A 23,238-nucleotide genomic window follows, 5' to 3' on the forward strand; every position below is an offset into this window, starting at 1 on the left:
CAGGGCAAAAAGGGCAGGGGATAAGTAGCATCCCTCTGGTACCCATTTCAATACAGAAGGCATTTGAGATGAAGCCTCCAGTCTTCACCCGGGCGGTGGAGTCGGTGTAGAGAAATTTGGTCCAGGTAAGGTAACCATTGCCCAGCCCCAAGGTAATCACGACAAGATATAAATATTCCCAACCCAGGGAATCAAAGGCTTTCTCCATGTCCACAGCTATTACCAAAACTTAGAACTCGTTAAGGGGGGGGGAGTGCAATACATGTATTAATTTTCTTATTTTAGGTGTAGTATTGCAGGTTGGTACGAATCTGGACTGATTTGGGTGCACGATATCCTGCAGGTGGGGTTGCAGTCTGTTGACCAATACTTTGCTAAGGATTTTATAATCCATATTCAGTAGATTGGCCTATAGATTGGCCTATAGGAAGAGACAAAGATCCCATCTTTCCTGTGTTTTAAGAGGGGTATTAGTAGGCCCTCTCGCATTGTTGGAGGAAGAGTCCCCCCGCCCCCCATCCCGTGAAGCATTATAGATCTTAGTTAACCTGTGGGCCAGGATATTGTTGAATTTAGAATAAAACTCAATAGGCAAACCATCTGTTCTAGGGGTCTTACCCGAGCCAGGGGTTTGATAGCCCCATGCACCTCTTGCACATAAATGACCCCCCCCCGCCCCTTCCCCGTCGTTGCTATTTTACATCCCACTCTTGCGGTACAAGCATTCATCACATACATATGCAATGTATTGAGCAAGGTCCTGGAGTAGCTTTGAAGAGTTGGGCATAGTAGTCTTGAAATTCTGCACTGATGTTTGCCTGGGTATATATCCGAGTCCCATCTTCTCTAACCAAAGACAAAAATTCCTGGCAGCCGCAGGAGTCAGCAAGTCAAGCTAATATTCAGCATTGACTTATCCTGTTTGCTGTGGACTTTCATAAGATATTGCCGATAGTCAAATCCTCTCACTCTTTCCAGGAGTTCCAGTAGGTTCTCCTTCGCCTCCAGTACCCGTTGACTGTCACTGGACCACCGGAGGCCCCTCCTCTCCAATTGGTCAAGCAGGCATTCCAGATGCATGATTTCTGTCAGAAATTGAGCCCGAAAATCATTCATGGCTGCCAGGCAATAGCCTCTGATTACCACCTTACAGGTCTCCAACTCCAATAGAGGCGGGTAGGCAGTCCTCTCGTTCTCTGAAAAATAGTCTCGATAACGGATTCAAATGACTCGGGAAACACAGGGCCTTCGAGAACTTTGGAAACCACTGCTACCAGGAGGGGATTGGTGTCCTAGGGCAATCCTGCTGGAGAGCGAGCAGTAACGGGTATTAGGCTGAGTGTGTTTTTGCAGGATTCTGTGTGTAGCACCCAATGACTCGGTGAACCCTTGCAAAAAAGTACACCAAGTTGCACAAAGAGGTCATGCGTATCTGAGAAATAGGAATATTCTCTGTATTGGGGATTTTGCTCTCTCCAGATGTCTACCAGGTCCCACTCCTTCTTTTAGTTTGCATACACACACACCTGACGTACAATCGGTATGTCAGTGCAAAATACTTGGTTTGACATAACTTTACATGGGGGGTCTATAGGCTGCGCTCTCACTGACGCAGAGAAAAAGGTGTGCTCACAGTATAAATTAACAAAACATGGTATGGTTCCACCATCGTGCTACATAATGTACCTGGGGCACGGACAGTAGTGCATTGCCAAATGAGGGCATGATTGGTGCGCCCTTTCTGGTCACAGGACATGTCCTGGACCTCACATAGTCAGGAACAGTCCTAGGCCCCTGTGCCCACACTTGATAAGTGTGATGCCAAGGCCAAATAGAAAATGAGTTTTCAGTATTTCCAGGCACTCAGGACAGGGGTACGAAAGCGGACTGCTCCGTATATTAAATAAGCGCGGTCGCTGTAGTTAAAGCAGACCGCGCTGTAATTTGAATAAATACATTGCTTTAAAATAAAAGAGGGCAGGTGCTGCAATGTCGTTGGTGGAATAGGGGAAGAGCATTTAAGAAAATAGTGCTCATCAAATTATAAAGCAGACCATGTAACAACACCAGTAAAAGGTCCAGTCGTTATGGGAGGTAACATTCAGAGAAGGCGGTACCAAGGAGGGACTAGCAAGCCTAATACCGACTCGGAAGCCATCGTTTACGAAGGACAATGGCACAAGCCAATTAAAAATTTGGGCGGGGCTTCAAAGCCATACTCCACTACTGCATGCCTCGCAGCAGCACATGCCCTGCTCAGGACTATGCATCAAGAGAAATACAAAGGCCATTTACGTAATAGTGGCACACTGTAATCCAATAGATACCTTTATTTAAAAAATAAAATCGTAACGCTGTTGGGACGATGTGGTAATGTTTTTCACCTTCTAGCAAAACAACAAGGCAACCAGTTAGTATGTCCTCTATACAAGCGTGTTTTCCTCCTTCGAGTATAATGGTATCAAAAAGTTGTGAAGTCTTCTTCACCAAGGAGTTGACATTTTCTAGGCAGAGAGAAGTGTGGCTCAATGGTTAGAGCGGCAGACCCTGATGCAGAGGTCTGGCCCGGGACCAGGGTTCAATTCCCCGCCTCGGCGGGTCTTGGGCTCAAAATTCCACGGACCTGACAATTCTCGCCTCGGTGCCTATTCCAATCATGGAGTCCCACTCTGCAACTCTGGGCTCCACAACGGCCCCCACAACGCTAAGGATGCCTGGCCTCCACCTTGGGGGTGCCCAGGAGTGGACACCTCACAGGGAAAGCCAGGATGGGTTCCACAGCGGTATTCGTACAAGCGCCTTGAGACCCTTGCGGGTGAGTAGTGCGCTATACAAGTATCAATTTACATTTACATTTACATTATAGCTAATGTCCTCTGGTTCTCTGAGCCTGCCCTGGCGACATGCACAGCTTGGACCACATCAAAGATATAAAGTACATCATCACATTTTATAAAACAAGTGTGCCAGATGGTTTCATGGATCGAACGGGTGATAAGACCGGGCCTTGCAGCCACTGAATATCACTGTACACTAGATCCCAAGACTGAGAATAAATGCTGCTGCATTCTTCAAACGTTTCTTAGGGGATTTTGCTGTTCTTCTGCATACTACTTCTGGGTTGTAGGTTCTCTGACAGTATGCCTGTGTAAATTGTGTGGTGAATCCTCTAGATGCCGATCGAAGTGTGCTTAAGGAAGTGAAACTGCATAGTGTGATGTTACAAAGTCAATGTAAATATGTATTCATGATCATACTAATGAGAGACTCTTCCACTAAAAAAATACAGAAAATGTTTTGGGCATTAAGTTTGAAGTGTGGAACCAGGCCTTTGTGTTTTTCTAGCATGTCACTTGATGTAAGCCATCGAGCTGGCTACATGCATGTCCTATTCGAGTTTGCCATTTTTCTAAGCGCGCCTGGTTTCTGGCAGACGTGACAGTGAAGGCAAGAGGAAAAGCAGGAATCTAATCATGTTAGCACAATACATTCAAATTGAGAAACTATACTAGGTCAGTTCGTCATGGAAAGAACCCTCTAGGCTACATCCATAAAGAAGAAAGTTCTTAATACCCAGTCCGCTTTTTATGTAGCCCTTAATAATGGTCTTGCCTGTTACTAAATGAGTCCATTATGGGCATATAACAAGTCCCAGGGGCGGGGGGAGATTATTTGTCACAATTACCTAGTTTCTGCCAAATGGAAAAGAAGGCGTTTAAAGTCAAGTTCTCTTGTGCCTCTGTGAACACACGAGCCAGTGAACCACATCCTCTGTGGGGGTGGAGACCTTGAGGCATAGATTCCAGGATTTAGGATTTCATTCGTAGCATAGTTATTCGCAGGGTGGTACATTCCAACAAATGGGCAACGTGTTAACATCAAATATACAACAAGCTTGAGAGCCGTGCATACGTAAAGGGTACCCCGTTCAGGCAAGCTGGACGTTTTAAGAAGGTATGTAGTACGCAGAGTAGGTTGTGCATTCCTCCCGTTGGCCTCAATTTAATTTAAATGTGCTTGAAAAGTCTTTAGGGATTCGAAAGTAAATGTGTAGATCAAGGTGATGTTTATCAGAGGCTGAGCTGCTGCAACGCCCCTGACTTGTGCAAATTGCAGGAGGGTGTACAGTGGACCGTTTATGTATGCAGGTTTTTTGGCGCAAATGTGTTTCCTTTTTTAAGCTGACCCTCCAGTTAATAGTAGAAGTGGTCGGTGATTGTTGATTCATCGGATATTGCTTAGAGCGCTTTTCAAAATCAGGATATTTTGCAGTTTATTGCAAAGCTGACAGAGTAGGAGTAGAGGAGAGCAAAGGGACGTGCACGGGCAGCAAGTTGAAAATAAGATGCCTACCATGAACTGATTAGAAGGCATTCATTTCTTTCCATATCATTTTCTAGGAGATACTGCAAGGAAAGCTGGGCTAAATATTTAAAACTATAGGTTTGTCCGTTTCAGCCTGGAGTGGGAGGAGTGTTCAGTCCTCTCTGATTACAGCCATTCAGAAGCAGTTGTCATTATTGAGACCACTCGGAGGAGAAGTATAAATCTAGTCCAGGACAGAACTGATAATTGTCAGCCATTGTGGTGCAGTGTAGTAGATTCTGAGTCTTTTCTTGAAATTGACCTTGTTCCTGTTTCTATTGCAGTTGTTCGTTTTTGTGGTGCCAAGAAGCTAGTTTGGTTCTGTATCCTTTTTTTCGGGGGAAGTTCCTTACTTCCTTTTTGAACTTTGAACTTTAAATTGTTTTGTAAAGTTTGTATCTTAGCTGGCAGGGTTTTCCAAAGCTTTGCTGACTGCATTGAGAATGATGTCCCTTCAATGATAATTACTTGTAGGAGAAAATGGATAGATGAAGTGCTAGCCTTGAGTGAAGTGTTCTTTTCTGCGCTTATGTGTGGTGTTTAATTTACAGTACAGCAGAACTTTCCTTTGGAAGACTTTGTGAGTGATTCAGAGTGCCTTAAGGGCAGAAAGTCTGGCCGTCAGGTGGTGAACTGCATGAAGCACCAGTGTAATGTGTTCTGTTGGATGGAGATGTAATACCAGCCCGGCTGTGGTCATTTGGATCCTTTGCAATGTGCACAGCAAGAAGCTAGGAGCCCCTAAGTGTAAACCATTTTCATAGCCCACCTCTGACATTGCGAGTGTTAAAATGGCCTTTACTTTCACGCAGATAACCCTGGTGAGGAAAGATGCATTACAGCATCTGCATACTATGATGCTTTGTGACTTATTTCACATGTGGGATCAGGGATAGGTTGGAGACTGTGCTCACTTTGAGTTTTCTTAACTGCCTTCTTGCCACTGATGGTAGCTCTGGTTCCTTGCTCAGATTGTTGTAGAATTTTTTACCCTGGAAATTACACCATTGTCCACATATTCGTTTTGGAGGAGCTGAGTTTAAGGTGGTTGGTCACCATCTATTCATCCTCATCAAGGAACCACTCGTCAAGTTAAGATGCGTCTGTGTCTTTTGGTAGGTTCCAGTTTTATTATAATCCACCTGTCATCTGCATAGTTGTAACATTTTAGGTTGAATTACTTAATCAAGTTTAGTCACATGGCGGGCTGGATTTTGAGAAAGAGAAAGAATGTTCGGTCAGCGGGGTAGCATGGGGGAGTAGTTGAGCATGGGGGAGTGGTGAGTGGAGGTAACAATGGTTGCACTGAATCATGAAATGTTCTGTCTTTCAGATAGGAAGGGACCCAGGTTGGTATATTTCCTGCAAAATGGGCACAAAGCCACTTTCAGGTGTAATATCACCGTTGGTACAGATTAGGCTACATCACAGTATCGCATGTAGTACAAACACACTTTATTGCAGGCGGTGGAATTACTTTTAAGTACAAGGACGCATTTAAGAACAAAAATTAGATTTAGGTGTACAAAGACAATTAACTGTGCAGCCATACTCAGCGACTGCTGGGAGTGATCTGGCAGTAGAATAGGGGGCCTCTTTCATTTTTTTGGGTGAGTTATTGGAGCTGTGGACAAGGACCCAGGCCAACCATGTTCCCCAGCAAATATAAAGGTTTGTTCTTCCTCCTTTGGAGCTCAGAAAAAGTGAAAGGAGTGAGAAACATGGGACCTCTGTGGGAGGCCCCCTTTAATGACATTTTTATTCCAAGTTTAGACAACATATATGGTGCACCATCCAACACTTGGTACAGCCGATCAAACTGCCTACTAATTTATGTAGGTATATTTTGTTCACCACAGAAAAAAAGTATTAAATGTGAATGTATGCGAGTAAGGCTAGAAAAGATTAGAAATTCATGTCCCAGCCAAAGTCCGTCAATTATCTTCTGTAGATGAAATAGGAACCACCGGGTGGTGAGGGGTAGCTCATCGATCCAGGAAGCACTGAATAGAGGACACTATACCTCTATGTGTCACAGCCCTCCGAATTCTGTTGAGGCGAGGCTACTAGAGCCATTAGGTCATCCTCTGCATCTGTGGGTACTACACCTACAGCGATACAACGTGGTAGGTAGGTTAGTCCACTTTTTCCACGGTGTGTTGCTAGTTGTTCACGAGGTCCTGATGAATTGCCTGCTTGATCCTCCAGACTGTTAGGCAAGAAACATGTTGACCATTTTAAAGTAGAACGCAGCTATTCTGAACCATTAATTCAGTTAGTCACCACTACTTCCCCTTATTTTAACCAGGTGGGGAGCCAACCCGAATAAATTCGCTCATTGGACTACCCAACCTGTTTTTTCCTTCACTTTCACTACACTACATCTACACCTTCTAGGCCCCTCACTCCCACTGCACCATACGGCAAGGGACAAAAGATCTCCGCCAAAGAGCCCCGCATTGGGTGCCCGTCGGGTATAGCAGCGCCGACCCGACGAGTAGCAGACCCAATGATGAAGCATGACACCTAGCTGGCTGGGTGTGTGAGGGCTGTGAGGGCCCTAGTCCCGAAAGGAGGAATTCCCCTCCTGCCTATCACTGTAGGACTGCCTCTAGCCCTTTGTGACTACCCCCTACAACTCTCTCCAATTCTACTGACCCGTCAAGGAACTGCATACCTTTTTTCTCTATGTTTTAAGCTAACCATTGGGTCTTTTCAGTAGGCTTATTTTCCATTCCGTTTTTATAGATCAGGTTGAATTTGTTTCTTACAAATGTTTTCCACGTATTTCATTAGTTGTTTCCATATCCTACAGTCTGTTTTATTCATACATGACCTATCGGAGTCCTAATCTCTTTAGGAAATATGCCTTTTATTTGGTTCATTTGTGGTTTTATGTTGTGAGGATGAGTATTTTTTTGTCTTGAAAATTGTGTTCGAGACCGCATTTACGATGGCGTGGCTTGATCGGCCATCATGGCGGACGCAGCTTAGCGAAGCTCCGTTCACCCACGCCATAATCCTTTAATTATCCGGCAATATCCTGCTCAGAGACGACTCACCGAGCTTCACCGATTCCCCGAATGGTCCCGGAGCACGGCGATGCCATCGGCTTGGCGATCGGCTAAGGGGCTGCGGAGATCTCTACCCTCCTAAGTGCGAATCGCTGCTCAGGCTGCTGCGGCCTACACGGGGCCTACTGGGCAACATTGAGGTGAGGGCCCGAGTCTGCTATCCGGAGACACGACCCCAGTGCAGCGGTACCGGACGCTCTAGATGGGCCGCCCCCGAGGAGAGGAATTGTGCGGGCGTGCGGATTGCCCGGCCGGATCATCCCTCCCAGCCAGGGCCAGACTGGGAACCAAAACCGGCCCTGGCAAAGTGCTCGGCAGCCCCCCCTCCCCTCTTCCCGGAGGGTTGGGGGTGCCGTCGAGCTCTTTGCCAGGGCCGGTTTTCGGCCGATTTGTTACAGGGCCGATTTTGCAGCTAGGCTGCAAAAACGGCCCTGTAACAAAAACGGCCCCCAGGGACCCAAAATCGGCCCCCACCCCTGCGGCGCACCGGGGGATTGCCCGGTGCCCACTACGGCCAGTCCGGCCCTGCTCCCAGCCTCGTGGCCGACATCTTGCAGGCGAGGTCCGGGACGCTGTGGCGCCGGCCATGGGGTGTGGGCCGGATCTCTGTGGGCGCTGCGCGGCACCCTGGAAGGGCGCATCGGAGCGAGGCGCCCACTGTCCCTGACTGGCTGGCTGTGAGACCGGAGTGCTGTTGAGGTGATATTCAGGGTCGGACCGCGGCCCCCGACGGTGAGTGGGCCGCGGTCCTCCCTTCCTCTCCTGTGACCGGCGTGGGGTCGGACGGGCCACGGGGCCGATTCCGGGACCTTCAGCGTGCATCGGCGCCCTGGGAATGATTCTGCACACTGCTGGGCCCACCGGGTGGAGACGGCCTCGGCCTGCTGCACGGGGGCCCCGGGGGGGCTGTAGCTGTGACTGGGGCGAATGCACGTGGCCCTCTATCCTCGAGCCTGTGAGCCTTGCGTGTTTGCATTGGCCGCCCGGAGGCCTGTGTGAGATCTGGGGTGTTTGATTGGAGAGGGGGACCGGGGTGGCTGCTTCCCACTCTGTGGCCTATACTCCCCCTCGGCCTGATCTCCTGGCTGCGTCACACACATTTGCGGGGCTGTGCCTCCCCGGTCTTGGTTCTCCAGGTGCCGTCTGGAGGGGCGGCCGCCCGGTGAGGTGAGGTCCTCGTCCCTGGTACGCTACACAGCCCACGGTCACACATCAGGATGGGCAAGGGTGGGCCGAGTGGGGCCGGCCCCAAGCAGGGCACCATAGACCAGTTTACCACGGCCACCGGGGGTGCCACGGGTGGAGGTGGAGGCAGCCCGGCTCTGGATAACGCTGCCCTCCTGGCAGCAATCAACAATGCCCGTGATATGTTGGACGCAAAAATTGGTGCGGTGGGTTCTGAGGTATCCTTTCTCTGCCAGGATCTCCATAAGGCAGTTGACCTGATCACCGATGCGTAAATGAGGGTCCCGACGGTGGAAGATTCCGTAACTACACTCCAAAAGAAAGTCAACAAGCTGACTGTCGTCACACAGGAGCTGGCCGTCGTCACACAGGAGCTGGCCTCTGGAGTGGAGGACGCGGAGGGCCGCGCCCGGAGGAATAACCTACGCTTCGCGGACCTGGCCGAGGGCTGCGAAGGAGTATCCATGACAAACTTTATCACGAAGTGGCTCAAAGATATCGTACCTCCGAATCAGCTATCCTCTGCCTTCATAGTGGAGCGGGCGCACAGGGCCCTGACGAGGTGAGGCCCCAAGGCCTGTTATCGCCAAGATCATGAACTATGCCTACAGGGATGCTATTTTGCGCTTCGCTAGAACACACAAAGACTGCTTCATATATGAATCCAGCTCCATCTTGGTCTTTTGTCTGGTCCAGCAACAGCGCCAATCTTTCATGGCCGCAAAGCGCAGACTTAGAGAACTGAACATACAATATATGCTGTTATAACAGGCCCGGATGCGGGTAATCTATAACTCCAAGTCATATTTCTTTGATACCCCAGAGGCGGTCTTTGCATGGTCTGATGAGCGCCCACAGCTCCGAGCGAACTCTCCATCAGCCTTGGAATTGGACTCCTCCTGCAGTTCCAGAACTCAGCGGCCTTGCCGCAATAAGTCCCAGAAGCGACGAGGCCCGGGGTCAGATAGAGTTTCGCCGAGCCCTGAGAGATTGTCCTGATAGCTCCGGACTGCTCCACTTGCCTAATAATGTTGCATAGACAATGTGTATATTGAATTTTGTTTTAGTGATGTCGTCCCCTGAGTGGGCGTGGGACCCGCTTTGCGGGCTGCTAGGCCCAGATCGCTTTGCACTCTCCGTTTCTTTAGGTTGGGAGGGTGGGATGGGAACCTTTGGTGGGGTATCCGGGGGCCTCCCGTTTGGGGGTCTCCTGCCATCTACACCGTGACAGATGCTCTTGGTTTTTGGAAGTGTTGGGTGGTGGGTGTGGGGGTCCGTGTTTCGGACATGTTGGTTTATTTTGTTTATGTATGGTTAACACATGCAGATGGTGCGCTCAGATACATCTTCTCTCCTATACAGATCCCCTAGCTGTATACAACTTCTTTCTAGAGCCCAATGACGTCAGATGAGGTACATCCCCTAGGAGACTTAACAGCAGTGCTTCATTTGTAAAATATTAGGTGCAGGTGCTCAAATTTTTTTAGGAGGCTGCACCCACTTTCCTGGCTCCGCCGACTTCCTCTAGAGGCTCCACCCACTTCCTTTATCGGTTCCACCCACATCCACAAGCCTCAATACATCATAGCCTCCTCCTCACATCTTGAGTTCCACAAGAAGCTGAAGACGTGGCTCTTCACATAAGCACCTCCGGGACCTCACGCCTACACAGCTGCCCAAGTGCCTGGATACCCTCTCGGGTGATTAGTGTGATACATAAATCAATTTATCATAACATAATGTAACATATGCAAAGGCACTTTCACACTTGTAGAATCACTTTTATAAATTCTGAAAGCCTTTGTGTGATTTGTCATTCCCAGAGGAAGACACAAGGGCACAATCCACCTAGCTCTAGAATATTTTGGGCAAAAGAATAGCAACTGTTCCTCGGTCTTATAGAAAAACATGCTTGACAGACACAAGGTAGACACTGACTGTGCAGGATCCCATGTTAATGTAAACACAACAATCGGCAAAGTCCTGCACCTAAACAGCAAAGAATGTGAGTGTGTACATACTAGTCAGATACAAATTAGGAATTTCTTTGCCTTAAGCACAGTCTTATGCAATAGAAAAAGCCTTGTGCAGCTGCTGATGGAACTAGGCAACTCATTCTGAGCAGCAACTCTCTACCAGTATTTTGATTTGACAACAGTAACCACAATAGGTGTGACAGAGGAGGGCTCTTTCCAAAAATTACCTTGGCCAAGGTCATACAATTTTTTTTTGACATAGGCCAACCCCTTGATCTTCTTGGAGCTGTTTATACTGAGAATATCAACAAAGCCCTCTCTAAAGGATCGCAATTCCTTAATGGCCCATAAGCGAACCCAATAAAGTACCGGCGTTAGGGTGGCAAAACCCAGCTATAGACTTAAGTTCAAGATCCAATGTAAAGGGAACTAAGGGGGTGCCTCTCTCCATTACTGTTAGAGCTCTTATGAAGTTGTTCTCACTAGTTCCCAGTTGACGTGCATGGCAGTGGACCCATAGTTCTGTCACTGTGCCATATAATACAGCACCCCTTGGTTGGGCTTTCTCCATCTCCACTGCTGGAAGACTCCGATACCAGGGAGCCTTTTTAGCAAATCTAAAAATAGCCTCAGCTCTATGGGTTAACAAAAGTGAGCTTTCAGAAATCTGAGGGGCCCATGATCCGGAATCAGGCAAATGAAGCCCTAAATAGTCAATTCCTTGACCCTTTCCAAAACGTCCCTTCCCAAGCTTACGGTACCCCCTTGACCCCCTCAAATAAGTTATACGCTTGGTTTTGGATGCATTTATTATAAGACCATATAACCTAAAAAACAGATTCAAATCTGTCAACAAGTGTTTGTAAACCAGCTCTGATTTTAGCTAGCAGAAATGTATCATAAGCAAAGAAAAGGGCCAGAACGTTATGGCCTGCAAGCATGGGGGAATCATTGGCACAGTTATTCATTGATCCTTTCGGTGTGAGATCTGGACTTCTGGTTAACAATGAAGGATAGTTATCATTTTGTTCTCAGAATATATAGTGATAAAGAACCATATTCATGTTTGTATATGGCCTCACTAATTCACTACATCTCTTTAATACCTGCCAAATTGCTCTTTTAAAATTTTCAAAACTCAAAGGGCCTCGTTCTGGGAGCTAGGTGATATTCATTTCTGCTGGTCACAAATATAGGATTCGAATAGGGAATGACAAGTAATGCAGCAAGTATTGAATTCCCAATGTCTTCTACTCTGGTATCTCACCGGTTTAAATCTGGTGAAATGTTCAATTGGGAAGCAGCTGAAAAATAAGGAATTAGCCTGGCAATTAGTTGTGGTTACTGATTCCTGCAGTAAGTCCCTCAATTTCTAAGGGAACTGTCGGGATCCCAGTGCGGGACATTGTGATATTCCTGCATCCAGGAAATACTGATACCAATGGTATCCAGCTCAAACCCCATTCATTACTATGAGCACCAAAAGTGCTATTTCCTATGAAAGGAAAAATATGGAGAGAAGATCTACATAAATGTATGGAGTAGTGCACATTTTTAATAATACATTGCATTTGCAGAACGCCTAATATCCACAATGCTTATCTGTCTATGCAAACCTCTACTTCCCCTGCCACTAGATTCACAAAAATGCAGAAATATAGGAATTCTAGCTTTGTACATATGATTTACCTGCAATTCCATATTTTTGGAGTTACAAAATTACAGATAAACCTTTCTGGCAAATGTAATCATTTTGCATAACAAGAGTAACCGTAAGGCAATAACAAGCGAAAGTCTGGCAGAAGTCAGCATCTTTTGCAAAATTCACTTGTGTCTGCTTTTTCTTCTCATTCAAAATAATCTCCCATGTAGATTAAAGGCTTCTTCTATACATTCTGAAAATAGGAAGGGGATTGATTCTTTCACAAGCCCAATTTGAAAACTATGTCAGCATTCTTTTTATATCAGTACGAGTGACTTTTCAAAAAATGGTTTCAGGCTTGCTTGGTTTCCCAATCTTTACATAGAAAAATCTCTTTGTTAGAGTTCCACTATATCTCATACCAGGTTCCTGATAGTAATTTAATGTTTCCTAATCTCATTGTTTCTCTGCAGGTTTTGAATTGATGTTCCCCCCCTTATCTCAAATTTAAGATTATTATCTATTTAAGATGTCTTTTAAATTCCAAAGTTCAAATAATTTATTCCGGACAAGTCAAGCAATAACCTGCACACTCTACCTACACAAGTGGAGCCGGAAATTTGCGAAGATGCTAAAGTTAATAAAAAACAAATGGGAAATCCTGCAGAGTATTTACGTGAGATTTCTAGTTTCTTGTCCCTTAAAAAAAAGTACTACCTCCTCCGAACTCTTCAGTTTGTCACTACACTATTACAAAACCATGCTAGACAGAATTAGACAAAGATTTTGGCAGGCTTAGTGCGAGTAGAATGCAATCTGCTTTAACATGTTACTTCACTAAAACACAAACTGACCTAGACTGAGTGCAGAGCAGCATGTGCACTAACTATGAGACTCAAGCGCAGCCTGCCCTCTGGCAACCATCGTCCGATTTTACAAGGCTTAGGCAATAAATCTGAAGTGCAGGCCGAGCCCTCAGCACAGGAGATTAAAAGAACGTGCCTAAATGCCGGAAAAGTAATTTTTTTTTTTAACGTGCAGCTCTTGTTGCTTTTATGAAGCAAGTACATTTAATAAACAAAAATGATACCTGTACTGATTGCTGGCGCCGGCACTCATACATATTTAGTATTTCACTCATGCTGGACAGGACGTTGTATATTTTAAAACGTTTATTGGCACTGTGGCAGTCCTGCTGCACACTTCCAGCCTGACGTGCCCCCAGCGCAGCCAAAAGCCCGCCCTCAAGCATTCTTCAACGTAAATGAAACAACATTCTGTGAAAGGCAGGCGCGATCTGCTCACGACATGACATCACTAACGTGATGACGACGCTCTTCAAGTATGCCTGGACAAGGGTGGGACTTCCTATGAGACATACCAGGAAGCAGCTACAGAAGGAGAGCAGCGCAAGAAATTATTTTAATAATTACCGGGCCATCCATCTGCTGGAGGAGAAAAATCGTATAGACCCGGCCCGGTAAAATAAGTGCTGAGCACCGGAAAGCTCCGGCACAAATTAAGCACTGTTTAACAGTGGTCTCCTGGAATGTTCGGAGATTATTGATTATTGAGGTATGGGGCAGACATTCTACTGCAGGAAACCCATCTTCTGGGCATGAAGGCCCCTTACCTCGCCCGTTTTGGATTCTATTACATCTATCACGCAGGGTTCACGAGAGGCTCCAGGGGGGTGGCAGTTCTTGTACACCGCAGAGTCCAGTTCCAATATATAGCACATAGAGTGGATCCCGGGGGCCGTTTCCTTTTTGTCAGAGGTAAGGTACATCGTAAGCAGATCACCGTCGGGAGCATTTATGCCCCTCCACCTTTGGTTGCCAATTTTATCGACAACTTATTGGGGGTCTGGGGATCCCTCCTGGCTGGTTTGACCCTGATGGGGGGGCGACTTGAACGATACCATGGGGCCTTCAGATAGACAACTCACCTTGGACACCCCTGTAACCCACGGTCCGACCAAACCTTGGCGTCGACATTAGACTGGGCAGACATATGGCGTGAATTTCACCCTACCGAATATGACTACACATATCTGTCTGCGGTCCATGGGTCACAGTCCCGGTTGGATTCTTTTTTTCTTCCCCGGGTTTTTCTCCATAGAATCTCTCAGGTGCAACACCGACCTCGTGGTTTGTCCGACCATTCCCCAGTCATGCTGCGCTTCCACACGCGCTCACGCAGGCCTCCATTCCGCTGGCCTATGTCCCCTTGGCATCTCCGCAGCCCGGCCTATCAGGAAATACTCGATGCAACGATTACTACATACTTAGCTGACAATGGCCCCTCAGCCCCCTCGAACACAACCCTCTGGGAGGCCCTTAAGCCGACCGTCCGGGGTTCCGACATTAGCTACAGCACACAGGAGAAACGTAAGCGACGCAAACACCTAGATACCCTAGAAGCGCGCCAGGCGACCATGTCTGCCCAACTCAGTGCCAATCCCTGTCCCATTATTCGCCGTAATCTGCTCCTAGCACAACAAGAACTGCGTCTATATCTCCTGGGTGAAGCCAAGGAAATCTGGGAGGCATCTCAACATCGGATATATCACTGGGGGGATAAGTCTAGTAAAATGCTACATAGGCTGTGCCAAACAGATGGCGCCCCTGCCGTCACGCCGCGCTCCAAGGTCCAGATGGGTCCCTGTACACGGCACCGATAGAGGTCGCGGTAGCGGACGAATTTGCGTGACACTTCGCATCTCTCTATGCCCGCAAGGAGCAAATCTCTGCCGAACTTATAACGGAGTTTCTCACTGACATTCCGCCTTGCCGGCTCCCAGATTCAGTGCAGGTGGCTCCCATTACATTAGAGGAACTATCTGGCACGCTCAGTGCGATCCAGCCAGGTCGCGCCTCAGGCCCCAAAAGGTTCCCCATGGAATTCCTTTGGTCCCACATGACCCTGTTAGGTCCGCACTTGTTGGCGGCCATAGCGGACGCAACAGGCCTGGGAAGTCTGCCCCGGGACTGGCGAAATGCGGAAATTGTGCTTTTTCTGAAACCAGGCAGACCCCCTGAGGACCCATCCTCCTCTCGCCCCATCTCTCTAATAAATTTTTAACCCAAGTTGCTGGGGAAAGTCCTGGCCGATCGCCTGCGGGGGTGCATTACCGATCTGATTCACCCTGATCAGTCGAGCTTTATGCCGCAGAGGGCTACGAAACATAACATCAGACGCGTGCACAACGCCATCGCAGTGGCCCCTACTCTAGGTCGCCTTGCTGCCCTGTTATTAGCCGATACTGACAAGGCGTTTGACTCCCTAAGCTTGGTCTATCTTTTTCAGCTGCTTGAAGCAGCCAACTTTGGGCCCCGCTTTCTGGCATACATACGTCTGTGGTATACGAACCTGACGGCGTCGGTCCGAATTGCTGCCCTTTCCCGATCCAAAGGGGTACCCGCCAGGGCTGTCCGTTTTCACCATTGTTGTTCGCCCTAGTGGTTGAGCCCCTGGCGGCCTGGGTGAGAAGCGACCCGGTGCTCCAGGGGTTCGATTGGTCCCGCTCACGGTCAGACCGTATAGCGCTATACGCGGATGACGTCCTTTTTTTCATGACTGACCCGTGGTACTCCGGACCCCGCATCCTAGAAATCCTTCGGGTATTTGGTAGCACCACTGGTCTACACACCAATCCCGCCAAAAACGTCTTCTTCCCAGTGTGTGGACATCAGGGCCGTAAAACGTGGGCCGCCGACTGTCCTGGGCCACAGACTGGTTCAAGTATCTTGGGATTTACATCTCTCCAAGTCCCAAAATCTCGTGGGCACACTATATCACCCCCTTAACGGTTAGCCTCAAGAATGAGACGGCGGTATGGTCGGCTCTCCCATTGTCCCTTTATGGGCGTTCGGCCATTTCAAAATGGTGTCCTTGTCTCGGATTTTGCTTCGCCTCCAATATTTCCCATATCCTATCACCCGTACCTGGTTTGCACAAGTGAATGCCATACAAAATGATTTCCTGTGGGGGGGCGGGGCAGTCCGGGTGGCGCTCCGCACTTGTTCCCAGTCCTCGTACTGTGGTGGAATTGCAGCGGCTGACATTTATTCCTATTATGTTGCATCCCACATCCTTGCAATCAATGAACTATGGTACAATTCTCCCACTGACCCGACGTATGCTAAAGAACATGCCGCCATGGAACATGTCCCCCCTACTCCACTTACTATACAGCTATATGAGGCTAGATCATCTACCGCCGGCTGGCAGACAAGCTATACAGCTGTGGCGGGTTAAGACCAGGAAGATGGGATGGAAGGGACTAACTCGACAAACCCCACTGTGGCAGGGCACATGTCGCAAGACTGCGACCACACTTAGAGGGTTTCGAGGTTGGGACCTGGTGGGGATCTCGATCCTAGGAGATGTCATGAGGGGTGTCACATTAAAATCATTTCAACAACTACAAACGGAGTTCAGCCTTCATAGGTCGCAATTTTACAAATATTTACAGCTCCGACACGCCCTCTCTCCCCAGATCTGCAATGTGAAAACCCTCCCCGAGTTCCTGCCCTTGGAGGGTCGTCTATTAATGGGGGACCTCAGATTGCACAAAATCAGGCAAATCTACCAAACACTGATGACACACCCCCCCACTACTCTGGACAAGACCCGACTGGCCTGGCAGGCTGACATCCCTGAATTGACGGATGACGATTGGGCTGAGGCGATTGACAGCCTTAGGGGCTCGGCTGTCTCCACACGCTACAGACTCATCCAGTTTAAATATCTACACCGAGTTTACTACACTAGGGTACGCCTGTGGCGAATGGGGGTCATTCAGTCCCCAGTGTGCTTGAGGTGTGTCAGTGAGGAGGGGTCCTTCTTCCATACTGTGTTTACCTGCACTGCCTTGCAACCCTTTTGGAACAGGATTCGTTCGTGCCTCAATGAGGTATTGGGGTGGGTGCTTCCACTGGACCCACGACTGTTTCTATTACATTCCACAGACGACATTGGGGGGAATCGCTATAAACAACATCTACTGTTCCTTGCCCTCACCATTGCCAAAAGAGACATAGCGCAGGGTTGGAAGGCGTCATCTCCCCCGACTATAGGTAAATGGAAGGCCGCACTAGACCAGTGTATGGGGGCGGAGATCGCTGTTTTTGAAACCCGGGGCTGTCCCTGGAAACACCGTAAAATATGGACACGTTGGGCAATGTATCGGGGACTAGACTTGCCCCCCCGCCTGATGACTACTCATAAAGGCTGCCCCTCGACCCCCGCTCTACAACACTCCCAACCATATTGTTTGATTATATTATTATCTTATTGGGATGACTCTAGGGAACTTGCTGCATCATGTACTGAATCTGGTGATTTGACCACTGTCTGCATAATGTTCTTATTTTTTGTTTACCTGCATGTTTGGCAGGTGCTGTTTATTTTAGTGGTAATAGATATTGCTGCAAATGTCGTCCAATTATCCGTTTATGCCACTGTGGAGCTTCGGCCCGATATATTGAAAAATGACCAAATAAAATTTGTTGTTAAAATTTTTTTTAAAAGACCGCATTTACATCTTTATTTTATTGAAGTTGTTGTGTTGGGGGTATATTTGCAGCTTGAGCATGTGGTTCGTCACAAGACGTCTGCCACGGGAGAATCCTGTCAAGAAAATGACACACCTCAAACTCTTAGGTACTATGACTATTAGAAAGAGCATCCAGGAAGCAAACTATACCCTGCACAACACTGTGTCCTCGTTTGAATGCTACCCACGAAGCAGTTTTGTTGAGCAGACCACCCTGCAAACAAAAAAGAGGAATGTACAATTCAAGGACAATTTAACAGAACTGAACTGTCACAGAAATCTTATCACAGCATCCAAAATACCCAAAGTCCATATACCATCACTGATTTTCCAGTTAAAATTGAGCCCTTCTCAAATTGTCGACCCCAGGTAAACTCTACTCTTAACTCATTCAACAGACAAATGCAACACTACTAAAGCATTGTTCGTAGAAAAGATAAAGATCATACACCAAATTAACAGCACTAAACAAACCACCACCTTGCAACATTCTGTAATCCGTTTCCAAGGAAGTACTGACACGGCTTCTCAACATACTAGGCACCTCTTTCACACAAGCTGTCTCCCAGACACTCCACAGAGTAAAGCTTCCCACTAAAAAAAATGTAGTCTTGACCCTGACAGCTTATACAACCACTGACCCTTCTCCCATCTGCCGGAAAGACTATAGAATAAGCAGTCGGCATACAGTTACTGGAAGATATTGGTGCAAACCACCTTCTACTCAATTATTAAATATGGCTCACTTGACACTTCAGCTCTTTGACAGCTAACAAATATGTGTGGAAGATGCCATCCTCTTAGACAATGCTAATTGACCTTTCTGATGCATGAGACATAATTGAACATCAAGCCCTCATCAACACTCTGTCCACATTTGTTGCATTAACTTTTGTCACATTTTAGTTCTCCTTATCCGACATGTTGAAATGAAAACCTCCAGATGAAAGTGGCTGACTGCAAAACTTTGAGCTGCTGAAGGAGTTATCTTGTCCACCTTGATGTTTAACCTGTAGAGCAACTCAGTTTCCTCTTTGTCTTAGCCAGATTCCCCATGCTACAGTGAATCCCATCCTTCTCCGTTTTTAGGTCTCGCCTGAGCCAGCGCTTTAGCGGTGCTCTCGCGAGAGCTTTTGTAAAAGGGGGATCTGGAAGTGCAAACTAGTGCTTTTCAGGCCTCCAAATACAGTACATGTGCGCCGGGCGCGCGCACCATTTGGCAGCCTGAAAAGCACTGCATGATCACTTTTGCGGCTGCTTTGATGTTTTCAGTGAGCCGCGCGGCCACTGAGAACATTAAAGCGGCCGCGAAAGTAATCACGCAGGCTGCCAGCCTGCGTGCCTCCCTCCCCTACCCCCTCCCTTATCCCACTTCCTGCTTGTTGTTTTCTTCTGTGCAGCTCGCTCACCTCCATGCCACCACAGAGACAGTCATAAGCCTGCCTTAACAAAGTAAACAGCGTGGCACATCGATCTTTATCATATGTTTTTTTCAAACTTTGGCTTCAACAATGACGGCCGCGACTTTCCTTTCTTCTGCTGGCTATCCAAACTCTATCTCAGTCTTTCTCTCACTCATCCCAATGCCTCTCCAATTTCACAGCCCCCATCTCTCCCCATCTGACCCCATCCCGCTCCCCTACACTGACCCCCACCCATGCACTAATCATGAAACTTTCCGGCGGTCACTCGCTGGCACAGGTTTTTCGGCCCTCTCCACGCTCACTCGCCATGGCAAAGCTGGTATGGCTGGTGGTCCTGCTTCACTCCACGCTTCAGCTTAAACAACGGTGACTTCACATTTCTGTTCTTTGTGTGGTTTGCCCAGCTCCATGCCACCACGGAGACAGTAATTTGCATGGCTCAAACAAGTAAGCGCCTCCGCTGGTCATTGATAGATGTCATGCAGCTGATGTGATTACTGGCCGGGTTTACTCTAATGAAATACATTCTGCGTGTGTTTTTGTGTGTATTCACTCCGTCATCTGTTAGTCATACCTTATATGTACTGTGTGTATGTGCGCCTTTTGTGACTGCTGTACAAGCAGTCTCCGGTGTGTGTGTTTATGCGCCGACTGCTCTGGGTGCATGCCATAATCATTATGTCTTGTACTCTGCGTTATCCGTTGGCATGATGCATCTATGCCCAGAGTAGGGGAACAGGGTGATCTCTGTATTCTGTTTGCCCTCTCCATGTGTGCTATGTCTGTAAACTATGATTTCTCTGTATGCACACTGCGTGTATGTTAGTGCACAGTTACCTGCTGTGCCTGCACACAAAAGGAAATGGAAACCACGTTCTTTTAGGTTAAGGGTGTAGGTTCTAGTTCCCCTGTTACATTCTGGTACATGAAGTTTTACCTCCAGTACCCCATCTTAAATGCAAAGCAAACAATTTGTCCGACAACTCAAAGGAGTACGTATGGCTTTCGAACACTTTTTTTCATTTAAATAATCACTCCACTGCAAACAAAAAACATAATTAAACAAGCATTTGCAATGCAATAGGTCTCGCAGTTAAACGAGTATAAGCTATTGGCATTGTAAATGACAATGCCTTTTATTTATGTTTTTAAAACGAAAAGAAAAATAAAAGGCATAGTTATTTGCAATGTCAATAGCTCAAACTCACGTAAATGCGAGACCTATTGCATTGCAAATGCTTGTCTGGGTTGTGGTCATCTTCCTTGACAGTGGGGATCATCAAATCTGTGGAGCACATATTGCTAAGTTAGCCATCCAACTGTTTTCAGGCTGCCCAACTTGGCAGGAAGCCTATTTGTTCTGCTTGCACTGTGCAGAGAAGCAAGACCTACCTGCGTGCAAGTAGGCTTGTGCTGCGCCTGAAAAGAAGTGAACCCATCCAGGGACAAAGCCCAAGCTCAGATGACTGGATGGACCTGCACAGGGAAAGCTTGATTGACTCAGTCTGCTCAGGCATCACGGTGTCGGTCCAGTTTAGCAAGTTCTACAGACTGGCTCCATTATTTATATATATATATATATATATATATATATATATATATATATATATATATATATATATATATATATATATGTATGTATGTATGTATGTATATGTATGCATGTATGGGAATAGGTGTGTGTGTATATATATATATATATATATGTGTGTATGTGTATACATGTGTGCAAGTATGTATATGTATATATATATATTTAATGTATAGGTGTGTATGTATATATATATGTGTGGGTGTGTGTATATATATATAGTGTGTGTGTGTGTGTGTATATATATATATATATATATATATATATATATATAGATATATATATATATCATAGCTCCCTATAGACCCTCAGAGAGCCTTCGATAAACACTCACGTAGCTTCCATCTCACCTCTTTTTTTCCACAGACTTTGAAACAGACCCTTGCATCTTACCCAGACCTTCTCATCCTATAAAAAGTCCTTGACTTTACTCGTGTTCTTGCCCGTCCGTCTGGCTCTGCGAAACAGGGGAATGGTTCAAACACTATATAAGTATGCGTAATAACACCTCAAGAGTGGTAGTTTAAAAATAATGATGCAGTTTTGTTAGGCGTCTTGGCGCTTGGACTTTCGACCTTCGATCTACCCAAGTGGGGATTCGCTTGAGAGGCCCCAGACCTCATACTCATGATCTGTTAATGAGTCATCCATTGCCAACTTTTCTGAGCCGAGGTTCTTCCATGTACTGAGGCGAGGGTGGGACAAGTTTTCTTTTAACTGGAAGGTTATACATTGTATGAAACATATACGTAATCGTGTTGAAGAGGTAGACTGTGCAACCTTTGTGATACACCGTAGGAGTGCAGGCCTTCAAGCCCACCCTGGCTTCCTCCTCTTCAGAACAAATGTGTGAGGTATGGTCAGCTCATTGTTTGGGAGGGATCGCTTTGTCTTTTGCTTGGAAGTTTCATCGAATAGAAACCAGTAGAACAGATGGAGGCGTTCACGAGGTGTTTATTCACTAGGCTTTCAGTTGACAGGGTCGTGCTAATCTCTCAAGTTAGGCATGTTTTTTTTACTACCCAACTTAAAAAGGTGAAGTGTTTTTCATTCATTTCGTTGAAATGCAATTTCCCATCCTAAAAGTCTCGAGCTAACCAGAGCTTTCCGTAAAATCAACGTGCCCGTATTTGCAACTCATCTCAGAATATTCGCCTCTCATCTCTGTGAACCCCAAGCATCCCTAAATGTTGTATGGTGAGAAGTGGTGTGAGGCATCGTGCTGTGGATTCCTAGTGTTTTATGAAATGTTGTATGGGGAGGAAAATGTATGTAGCACACTATGATGTGGAAGGACGTGTTTTTGTTTTTACAGTTTTATAGTGTGAAAACCAGGCCCACTTGGTCATCAGAGCTCTTTACATAATGAGAAAAACTGAAGGTACAATGGAGGAAGTTAGTAGATGGAGAAACAGCAGAATAATGTCCATAATGAATACTAGGGCTGAGGTTGGGTAGAGAGTTTCACAATATTTTTTACCTCTTGGAGGGAAAATTAGAGAACGAAAAATTTCGTAGGAGTTCAATTTGTGGAGTGGAATAGGACTAGCAAAGTTTAGAAAATGATGTGGTAATGACTGGGGGACTGAAGTATTTAAAGAGTTCAACCTTCGAAAAGCCCATACTGCACCTAGGGACAGACTTGTTGCAAAGTATTAAAGTAAAATTGTGCGTCACAATTTGCTTCGCAACTCTCAACGCCTGTGTTGCGATTCCTTGTAAATAGCAGGAAAAGGGGTGACAAACTGGCACTGCCTCTTCTTGTGATTCACATGGAAATGTACAAATGCTTTGTGACTGCTAATGCGGGAGCAAACCTTTGACCGGTCACTAACTGCTATTTGCAGTCATTAAAGTTTTGTACTGTGGAAAATGCCTGCTCTTCTTAACTTACCAGCCTCACCAGTTTGTAATCCACTAGTTGCATTCGCTCATTGCTTCTCAAGATGTTTTCCATACCTGAACTCCTTGCATTATATTCTATTAAACATGATGGCTTTGCTTGCATTCACACCAATGGTGGTTCTATTTCTGTGGTTCTGACTTTTAAATTATTTTTACTGTTCCACTGCCATGACTGGAACAAAATAAGCCAGGCATTGCTGTGTTGTGTTGGTAGTTCTCTTTAGGCATATGGCTACAGAAAGCCAAATGCTTGTGTCTGGACTAAAATCCCAGTTCAAGAAGGTCTCTCATATCTTTGAGAGCTGGCCCTCAATAAAGTCAGGAGTCCTGGGGGACAAGTGACTTCATGCATTACATTAAACCTAAAAGCAGACATCTCGGGTACAATTAAGGCCATTTGTTCTACCTGTTTTTCTGAGGACATTCTATATCGCAGCAGACCTTTGTTAACATAACTAGTTGTGAAGACAAGATAACATTGATCATTGTCAATGTTCAATAGTTTTGCTATGTCTG

At 46.6% G+C, this 23,238-nt stretch overlaps 1 protein-coding gene across 3 annotated transcripts in view; it reads left to right on the top strand.

The window, feature by feature from the left end:
• The window catches only part of DGLUCY (D-glutamate cyclase), a 257,725-nt gene that overhangs the window by 29,657 nt on the left and 204,830 nt on the right, over positions 1-23,238 (top strand). Inside the window, exon 1 of one of the 3 annotated variants that reach the window (XM_085626534.1) lies at positions 21,543-21,671. The exons of the other annotated variants lie outside the window; for them this stretch is intronic. Within the exon in view, the coding sequence (XP_085482660.1) occupies positions 21,663-21,671 (9 nt within the window). The 5' untranslated portion in view covers positions 21,543-21,662. Of the gene's footprint in view, positions 1-21,542; positions 21,672-23,238 lie in introns of those variants that run through there. 3 annotated transcript variants of the gene reach the window in all.

The sequence above is a fragment of the Triturus cristatus genome, chromosome 9 (genome assembly GCF_964204655.1).
Source record: "Triturus cristatus chromosome 9, aTriCri1.1, whole genome shotgun sequence".
Lineage (NCBI taxonomy): Eukaryota > Metazoa > Chordata > Amphibia > Caudata > Salamandridae > Triturus > Triturus cristatus.